The sequence below is a fragment of the Calypte anna genome, chromosome 11, assembly GCF_003957555.1.
Source record: "Calypte anna isolate BGI_N300 chromosome 11, bCalAnn1_v1.p, whole genome shotgun sequence".
NCBI classification, from domain to species: Eukaryota; Metazoa; Chordata; class Aves; order Apodiformes; family Trochilidae; genus Calypte; species Calypte anna.
In genome coordinates, this window is record NC_044257.1 from 5,457,988 (window position 1) to 5,468,259 (window position 10,272).

A 10,272-nucleotide genomic window follows, 5' to 3' on the forward strand; every position below is an offset into this window, starting at 1 on the left:
AGTGGCTGAGTTTTGCCTGACTTGTGCTAAAATCCCCAAGTTTTGTCTAGCTTCAATCCAAGACTGTGAAGCAGATCAGATTCAATCAAAACTTGATTCTGTCTGCTTGAGAAGTTCATGAATGTTGTCAGAACTAATCTGTCATTTTTGCATGTTACGAAAAATCCTGAGTGCTCATAAATAATACTCGTGTGCCACTTCTACCTCTGGTTAAGTTTATGTAAAAGAGCTTGTGATAGTCTCTAAAAATTTCACAGTATTCTCAGTGGATTATTTTGAATACCTGAGCCTTTCCACTTTTCAGTTTCTGTGCAGTAATGTTATTAGGATGTCTTGTGGGTGCTTTCATGCACTTGCATTTCTATGCATGCTCCTGAAATAAGATGATTTTAATTTGATAAACTTTTTGTGTATGATGACAAGCTACTGATCCTTTTGTTTCAGTCTTTGTAGTATAAGGGAAAAATAAAGTTGAGATAGCTGTTGGAATTTTATTTTCTTGATTATAGGTTTCTCCTTATAAGATTTTGTTTGCTCAGGAGCTATATATAAATTCTGTGGACTTTCATGTTGCTATTGACTTACTCCTCCACCTTCTTCCAACTTGCTAATCTACTGTGTATAGATAAAAAATGTTTATGCTTCCTTGTCTAAAAGCTCTTCTCTAAGTATCATAGGTTGTTGAAGGCTTTAAGTCTGTACCACAAAGTAAAAATTAGAATTTCCAATCTTTTCCTGTCCTTTAGATATTCTATCTAAAAGGATAGAATTCCTATCCTATCCTTTTACATACCATAAAAAGTATGGCTACTTTTAAAATATTGATTAGCCATATAACTTTGAATTTAAGTGCAGAAAATATATTGTTTGTTGTTATTGCATCTATGTATGATGTAAATGATAGAGATTGGAAATGATACAAAATATTTTCCTTTAAATAACTTATCTTACCTGTTCTGTGCTAGGTAGCCAGTTACAAAATATTGTTGTACTGCTTTTAGTGAAGTTTTTAAGATTTAAAACAAAATCTGAAATGATACAGAAAAGAAAAACTGGAATTAAATAAGTGGATGTAAAATAGCACACAAGCATCAAAGAGTGTCAAAAGAAGGGACAGTTAAGAATTCATGGGCTTGTGCATAAAATTAGATTCTGGGTCAGCACAAGTCAAGAGAATTTAGTCTCAATAAAATCATAGATGCAACCAAAATGACAAGACTTGGAGTAAATCATTTGTAACCCATGTCATTGCATTTTGTTGCCTTGATGTGAAAGGCCAGGAAGGCCTGTGTTGTGTAACAATAAACAGAGAATAAAAACTAGCTTTAAGGTGAAGAACACCTCCAGGAAAGTGCTGCCTGCAAAATAATGAAGAAAGTTAATTTCTATGAGAGAAGGGCACTCTGATGATCTCCACCTTTGCTTGGCCAACAGTTTTTCCTCACGCAATGAAGCAATGTTTGTAAACTAAAATGAAGGGAGTAATATGCAGCAAGTGATATCCTTCTACAACAGACTTTGAATGACTTCCAGCTGCCACTGCTGATACACGTCACGGTGCAAATAACCCCACAGTTAGCAGGAGTCAATTTTTACAGCAAGGTGCCCTGAAGCAAATGGGTATTTCAGCCAATAAGTCTGATGTTTTGATCTTTCTATATCAAGTGCTCTGCTTTTGGCACATGCATTCATCTCTAAGGAACGTTACTGAAAATATTAAAAGAATTTAAGAATTAGGAGAAGCAGTGTGGTACTGTATGGATGATCAGCCAAGCTGGCAGTGGCTTGGAGGGCATGGGGAAAATGAGAGCAAGACCTATTGTATAGCATCTCTGTATAGGATCATGAGCTTGTGGGGTTTTTTCATCTGTACTAGGTCTTGAACAGCACTACATCTATTCTTATGCTATATAGGATTTTTTTTTTTTCTGTATAGGCTTCAGCAGAAAGATACATTAATGCCAGATTCAGAATGATTATGATTTATTGCTATAGAGAAGTGTTGCAGCACTGGTACATAAGATGGACGAGGCAGGGTGTGCATCTTCTCTGACCTGTGTATGGCTGCATTTGTCCCATCTAAGAAAAGGTTTTTAGGAGCATAGAACCACTGCCTCTGTCAAAGAAAGAATCATAAAAAGTAAGAGTAAAGTCACTTGGACTAAACTCACCTCTGTGCTGACAGATTTTTGAGTACACTTAATAATTGAGAGCACTGAGAAAGTCAGACTTCCAACTGGAAGTCCAGTGCACTGTAAGCTGGGCCCCCAGCATTGCTGTTTTGTTCTGTGTAATTTCATTAAGGATTGCATCTGCTACTAATTGCAATGTAGGTTATTAATACTGAAAGAGTTTTCAAAAATCTGATTTATTTCTGCCATTTATGTTATTTGAACAATGGCTATAGATTAATCAGGATGCCAAATCAATTTACAAGCTACTTATTCTCTAAATAACTTTTTAAAAACTTCTTTTCTATTTAAATGTTCTTTCATTGTGTATTGATCCATATGTGGTGAAAAATTAAAAACAAAACAAAACAAACTGGGTTGTTCATAGGCAGATTTCAGTTGATTTTACAATTGATTCAGCATCTCACTTTTTATTTAGGAATGTGAGAAGTGTACAGATGCAGAAGAAGTCATAGTTTGTGCCCTCAGGAAGCTGTAGAAACAAGACCATGCCAGCACTTGAGTTTGAGACAATCAGTATCAGAAAAATAAAATCTCTGATGGTACCTAACTTGCTAGTTCCAAATGTGTTTCATTTTTGGATTAAAGATAAAAATACATAGTTTTGTGTGGTACTTCTAGAAAAGGATTTTTAGGATTAGGGTTACTTGAATGTTTCTGCAATGTCCTGCAGTGTCTGCACTCTAGACCTGGCAAGGAAATGCTCTTTGTTTAAAACAATTTGAAAATCTCACTCAGATAGGGTTATTTTACACTTACTACTGTTACTACTTAGAGCTAAGCAAACTGAATCTCAGTAAAGGGAGATGCTTCTCTTTATACCTACCCCTTGCCCTGGTTTTGGTTACTTTCTGCATTTGACAACAGTTTGTGTCTTCTCAATTGCAATGTTTTCCCTGTATCATCGGTTAGCCCATTCCTGGTGTTTCTTTGGGTATTTCACAACACATCAGGAGAAGAAATGTTTGGAAATGGGGAAATGCAATTTTACTTTCACAAGAAAGCCCCACCCACAGGTGCAGGGAAGGTAAGTCTGGGGCAACTGTTACTGTATTTAATCTATTAGAAAATGAATTTGTTCCATTGGAAAGAAATGAAACAAACTGCAAGATAACCACGTTAGCTCTGTAAGCCTGTGAAAATAACTCTGCCTGGTAATGCTCTGTGGTCACGGGGAATGACTAAATGATGTTTCAATCTCTTTTAGGATCAGAGTCACACACAGGTTTCCCAGTATCGCCAGGATCCCTCTCTGATTATGAGATCTATTGTCCAGATGACTGATGCTGCCCATTCGGGAATGATGCCTCCCTCACAGCTCACCACCATTAACCAGACTCAGCTGAGTGCACAGCTGGGGCTGAATTTGGGCAGCACTAATTTGCCTCACACTTCACCCTCTCCTCCTGCAAGTAAATCAGCCACTCCTTCCCCATCCAGCTCAATAAATGAAGAAGATGCAGATGAAGCAAACAGAGTGAGTTATTCCATGTGCTGTCGGGAGTGAGCCTGACGTGGCTGTGTGCTGTATTTCCAGGGATGTGGCAGTATCATCTCAGCTGCTCTGTGGTCAAATAGACTGTACAAATGAATGGAAGGAATTATAAGTGTGTGTGTATTTGGTTGCATATATTAATAATTAACTTCAGATTTTAGAAATCTGGTGAATCTCTTCGTTCTTCAGATTTGGATAGTTTTGTCATTTGGGCATTCTCTGGAGTAAAAAATGCATTTAGATAGAAATAAAACAAGCTTTCTTCTACCCGAAAGTTTAGTTAATTTACTTTTTGCTTTAAATAAAGCTGTTATGAAAGGAAATTTTTAACAAGAAAATAAAGCACAAATGTTGTTATACCAGTATATTAAAAGGGGGTAATTTGCACTGTTCCATGAAAGGTTTTCTCATTAAGTTAATGGGCACTGGCCATCTTTAAAGATCATTCTACAGGATCCTCAAAACACCAAAGCAAAATGCCTGGTACAGCTGTATATTTAGAGCCACTTCATCCCTTTGCTGCAATGATCTGTGCATAGTTCAAAAGGAGAGGGTAGAGGACATGGGGACCACACAGGAACCAGAGTTCCCTGTAATCCAGCACGTGCTGCTGTGGGTGTTCCCCATCCCAGGGAGCTGGGGCAGATGCCATCCCCCAGTGCTACTGTGCAGCTCGTGGCCCTGCACCAGCAGCAGAGGAGGTGGTGGGAGTTCACTGCAGGTGAATAGAAATTGCAGAGCTGCTGTTGTGCTTTGCCCCAAGGGTGGGGCTTTTAAACTCCTGACCCGTGGTTAAGTTGAGATCATAAGGCTGGGCATTGGAAAATGCCCCCAGGCTCTTGTCTTTTGAGTCTCTACTGCTGAAATTACATCTTAATGGCAGAATGTAGATTGTCTATTAAAAATATATCATAGATTAAATCTTAATTTTTTAAAATAGAATTTAGCATTGGTGTGTACTTTTTCAGGTCAAGCTTGTCTGCTTGACTCTGAAAACCATGCTGAAAATGAGTAGTAGCTATTGATGCATTTAGTTCCAGTAGATCTGTTGAGATTAAGCTGAGACTAAATACAATTTCATAGGAGAAAGGCTGGCACAACAGGACTCTCCTAAATGTTCCCTACTTGGTAGCATTATCCAGTATTAATCCCCACTGCCAATAATTTTTGGGAAATAATCTGAGTTATTTCATGCGTATATTGACTGCTTTTGTTTCTACTGTTTCTTAGGCTACTGGAGAAAAAAGAGCTGCCCCAGATTCTGGCAAGAAGCCCAAGACTCCAAAGAAGAAGAAAAAGAAAGATCCCAATGAGCCACAAAAGCCAGTGTCAGCATATGCCCTTTTCTTCAGGGATACACAAGCTGCAATTAAAGGGCAGAACCCGAATGCTACATTTGGAGATGTTTCAAAAATTGTGGCATCTATGTGGGACAGTTTAGGAGAAGAACAAAAACAGGTAAAAATCCATGCACAAAAAACTGCTGTCTCACAAAAAGTAAAAGAGTCCTTGTAAAAATTCCTCCTTCCTGTTCTCTAAATGGGCCTTGCTGCTTGCTGATAGACATCTTACTCTGTAGAGATAATTTCTACATAGAAATTGCTGAACATTTAAAAAATATTTTATCATAAGAATCAGTACTTACTATTAAATGGCTATAATTGTTTTTCAATTTTAAAGGGCAGTTTGTTAAAAACTCAGGTGATACTGTCCTGAAGTCCTGTTAAGACCATCTTCTGATGACTCAGATTTCAAAGCTCTTGTTTCCTATTAATCATAAGTTAGGAAAGGGGAAGGTACAGCACATTTACTATTTTCCTTTGATCTAGCTTATGAATTTGTAACAAAGAATGTTGATTTCCAACCTTTGAAGCCAATCCTCTGCTTCATTACAATGTTGTGTATGAAATATTATCCCCAGCTCAAAGTTGCTGCAGAATGATGATTTTTGTTCTTCCTTGAGGGTTTTTCTTTCTTTCTATAAACTTGCAATTCCTACGCAAAGAGTATGAAAAACGTAAGGAAATAAAAGGAAAAAAATTATTATCCTGTTGATACTTTGTGTAGCTTCCAGTAGCAGTTGATGGAAACTGTAATGGGGGGCTTGACTCTTGTTTGTGAAATACATTTAGAAACTTGTAGTCTGATCTAGCAGATGGTGGTGAACATGTTTTACAGGTGCACTTTAAATTTACTTATGATTAAAAATACAGATTCACTTTTTGTCTAAGTATTCTTATTGAACTCAATGGGATTCTCTGAAATTAGCTTTGGGAAACTGAATTGTCAAAGCTCTATGAACCACCTTTTCTAAAGGTATAAATATTTTTTTATGTGTACTTCAAATGGTTTTAAAAAATACATTACCTAGGCATTTTTTGCTATTTTATACTACTTGAGACACTTTTTAGCCTCTGAAATACTTACTGTTGTAATATCCCTCTTGCTTAGAGTCATTAAAATATAATTTCCTGGGAAGATAAAGTGTGCATAGGGAGTCTTGTCAAGCAGTTGGCTGATGTTTTTATTCATGACAAACCAGTATAAATGGTGTTGTAAGCCCAGCAAGTAGACCTGAAAGTCTGTGTCCACCCACAAGTATATTTAGATCTTCCAGGGAAGAAAAAACACATAAAGCAAGAGTATCTTAAGGTTTTTGGTCTGTGTTGTTTATTTCTCTGCACATGATTTTGAGAGTATTTTGGCAAAAATGTCTTAATAATTGAAGTTGGTGAAATTGTGGTCTCTCTTAATAGGTATATAAAAGAAAAACTGAAGCTGCCAAAAAAGAATACCTAAAGGCACTTGCTGCCTACAGAGCAAGCCTTGTTTCTAAGGTAAGCCTAAAAATGCCTTCATTGTAATGCAGGTTGGCTTTTTGGCAATGGTGTTCAAATATGGAGGGGGGCATATTTATGTGTTACACAAAATAAAATCTCAGTATTTCTGTAAGACAACTCTATTACATGTTGTGCTGCTGCTTGAACCCTGTTTAGTCTCTGAAAAAAAAATTCATCTCCCTTAGGGCATAATAGTGATTACTAAACAGTAACTTTGCAAATGTACATCTTCCTTTATCTGTAGAAGGAAAATAATGCACTTCAGTACAAAAGTAAACTCAGTCCATGAAAAATACAGTGACCTTTTGACACTAAACAAGCTACTGGCAGAGCTTTGTTTTTCCTCAGGAGCTGCCTCTCAAAAGAGTGACTTGTTTAGCATGAAGCTGGAGGGCAGTTTTTAATGACAAAACTTAAGTATTTCTTGCAGGTGAGGGGAAAAAATGAGTGGTGGCTCTGAATTTGGAGAGCACTTACAAATGGACTGCCTGGCAGTGAGCCATGTGGAGTATTTTAGCAGATCTCAAGTTAAAATAAAGCTTGTAAAGAAAACAAAGCTTTACTGTCTTTATTAGCTGACAGCACTACACTGGTTGTAGACCTGTTGTATCTGAGTACCATAAATAGAAATATGGTTATGGCCATCTACAACAGGGATAAAAATTAATCCAAGTGTTTAGTTCTCTAATTGTATTTCATAAGGATCTGAGAATCCTTATTAGAATGGACAACTGTAGAGCATTAGTAAATTGTGTAGAAAGGTGCTGTATATTTTAATTAATCTTAAATATAAATGCAGAAATTATGCACATGCCTTCTTGAGAGGTAGAAGACTTTCTTCTTATGTTAGGATGCTGCATTTTACTGTTGTCTCTGGAACTTAGATAATATTCTGAAATCCTTCAGTATCACAATGAGGAATTTATTTTGGCAGTCCTAAATTTTCTTTTCAAAAACATCAGTAATCATATTTTCTCCCAAAATCCTTTGAGCTCTGGGTTGCCAAGTAACTATGGGAAGATTCTGAGTTGAAAATGACACCACTGAGTCCACAATTCATCCCATCTTCTTAGATGGTAAGGCATACTTGCCTGTAGGTTTTTCATCCAAGGTGGCCTGCAGAGAGTAGGAATGGAACAGACACTTGTGCAGCACAGTTTGGCACATTATAAGTTAAATGTCTAAAACTTGTCAGTTAATTGTGCTGAAAATGAGTTTTCTCTCTGTTGGCTGTAGTTAGGAATTCTAGGCATTTATTGTACATGTTGTGTACAATGCAGATGTGTAAACTATGGGAGACAAATCCTACCTGTGGTGCTTAAATATATCTGATTTAAACATATGCTGTATGTATAAACATAACCTAATAAAAGTATGCCTTTAGAGGCACACAAATGCCTCATTTGTTGCAACAGGCCTCTTTGGACTGTAGTTTTCCCAGACCTCCTCAGAAACCTCCAGGAAACAGGAGTTAGGCTGGACCTCTCTAAGCAGGGCATCCCCGGAGATGCAAGCTTCCAGAGTATTCCATTGGGTGTTCCTTTGACAGCGTTCCTTTGACTTTTCCTGCTGTGGATACCCAGTCTTGGTGTCTCAGATCTGAAAAGTTACAACAAGCAAATTGAAAAAGTTGTTTGAGAATGTTTTCTGTAAACAGTTTCTGATGCCACGGTAAGTGGTGCAGGGGGAGATGCAACCTGCTCAGATTTGTCTCCCAAAGATATAGTGGTTTTGTTTTGAAAACAGATAAATGGTATAAGTGTTAGGCCCTTTTTAGCTCTTTCAGCCCCACAATGTACATTACATTCTGTGGACTTTCTGGTATAGAACAAGGGCATGAGTTAGTTTTTTGTTCAAGCAAGAACTGGAGCTACCATTACTGAGGCAGCTTATGAAGAACCTGGGCTGGTGGGAGGTGTCCCCTGCCCAGGCAAGGGGCTGGAACTGGATGAGCCTTTAGGGTCCCTTCCCAACCTGAGCCCATTCTATGATGAGGAAGTGATATAATGGATCAGGATCTGTTTTCAGATTGCTCATCTTTTACAGACAGAAAACAAAAACTAAAAAAATAAAAGTCTGTAGAGTAGCTGTGACTTTCATTTCTGTGTAAACAGTAGCAATGTTTTTTCTGTTAAAATACAATTATTTCTTTTTCCAAACACAGGCTGCTGCAGAGTCTGCTGAGGCCCCAGACAATTCGTTCTGTTCAGCAAACATTGTGGCATCCACAAATTTGTCTTCCTCCTTATTCTGAATACTTCTCTTTTCTCAACACACAACAGTATCAGCATCTCCTCAGCTCTTCAACAGTCCTTCCCAGAGCAATTGCTCCCAAGCCCTTAACCATGAGACTGCCAATGAATCAGATTGTAGCTTCTGTTACCATTGCATCAAACATGCCAACAAACATTGCAGCTCCATTGATAAGCTCTATGGGAACAAATATGGTGGCAACACCATCTTTCACTCTGCAAGTAAGTCCTCCATGCAAAGCCAGCAGCACCAGATACAGCAGCTTCAGCAGCAGACAGATCCAGCAGATGCAACAGCAGCAGCTACATCAGCATCAAATGCATCAGCAGATACAACAACAAAATGCAGCAACAAGCATTTTCAGCACCACATGCAGCAACATTTGCAAGCAGCAGCAGCATCTTCAGCAGCAAATCAACCAACAGCAAATGCAACAGCAACTGCAGCACATACAGGCTTCAGCAAATGCAGCAGCAGCAAATGCAGCACATGCAGCACCAGTCACAGCCTTCTCCTCAGCAGCATTCTCCAGTTAGCCTCGCAGATCACTTCTCCCATCCCTGCCATTGGGAGCCCCCAACCAGCACCTCAGCAGCACCAGTCACAAATACAATCTCAGACACAGACTCAAGTATTGTCACAGGTCAGTATTTTCTGAAGATAAATGATCTTGCAACATGGCTTTGTGTTGGTGGAGGGGTAGTGGTAAACCATATTTGGCTGAAAACTGTAAATTGTTGATGGTAGTTATGCAGGGATGCATAACAGATCAAATGATCCTCTAAAGTGTCTATTAGATAGGCAATAAAGAACTACAATGTAGCTGTGTATCATCTTTTAGCTGACTATAAATCATTTTGTTTAAAAGAAAAAAAACAAAACTGTGCTCTTTTTCATGTGATGCCTTTTTAATTTATTTAAGCTTTACCTACAATATGTGAATCAAATGGCCTAATAAATACCTGGACCTATGACTGCAAAATGGCCTTTCAGAGTTTTATGATATAACCCTCTTTCTATCTAAAAAGTGAATAATGCACTTCAAGGCAGTATGTACTCATTGAAGCCTTAAAGCACAGTTAAACTACCTGTAAAATGATGATTGGATTTCATACAATCATACTTGTATGACATGAGTTAGTTGATGGCATTTTATTGTCATGAGAAAATAGAGTAAATCACAGATTTTTGCCAAAGCTCTTAATTTTTTTTTCTCCTACTGTCTTCAGAAAAAACAAATGCAAGTAACTGAACATAATGTTTGACCTAACCTTTCACTTCATTTCTCCAAATAAACCTACCGTAGTTTGCAAGAAAATATATATTGACATTTACCCTCTTATGTTAATTCCAGTTTACAGAACAAATGTGAATATTATATTGCTGTGTTGAAGTGATGAAGTTTTCAGATTTAATACACTGTATTTTTCAAAAGGGAAATGCACTTAAAATAGAACTGTTATTACAGAAAGCTAAGATGACAAATGCAAGA

The 10,272-nt window shown here is 37.7% G+C and overlaps 1 protein-coding gene across 1 annotated transcript in view; it reads left to right on the forward strand.

Moving 5' to 3' along the window:
• Nucleotides 1-9,556, forward strand: part of TOX3 (TOX high mobility group box family member 3) — a 71,578-nt gene extending 62,022 nt beyond the window's left edge. Inside the window, 13 exon segments of the mRNA XM_008501294.2 lie at nucleotides 3,400-3,669; nucleotides 4,918-5,145; nucleotides 6,444-6,524; nucleotides 8,692-8,715; nucleotides 8,717-8,746; nucleotides 8,749-8,837; nucleotides 8,839-9,008; nucleotides 9,011-9,054; nucleotides 9,056-9,121; nucleotides 9,124-9,167; nucleotides 9,169-9,235; nucleotides 9,237-9,314; nucleotides 9,316-9,556. Coding sequence (XP_008499516.2) covers nucleotides 3,400-3,669; nucleotides 4,918-5,145; nucleotides 6,444-6,524; nucleotides 8,692-8,715; nucleotides 8,717-8,746; nucleotides 8,749-8,837; nucleotides 8,839-9,008; nucleotides 9,011-9,054; nucleotides 9,056-9,121; nucleotides 9,124-9,167; nucleotides 9,169-9,235; nucleotides 9,237-9,314; nucleotides 9,316-9,438 — 1,314 coding nt within the window. The 3' untranslated portion in view covers nucleotides 9,439-9,556.
• The last annotated feature ends 716 nt before the right edge of the window (nucleotides 9,557-10,272 follow it).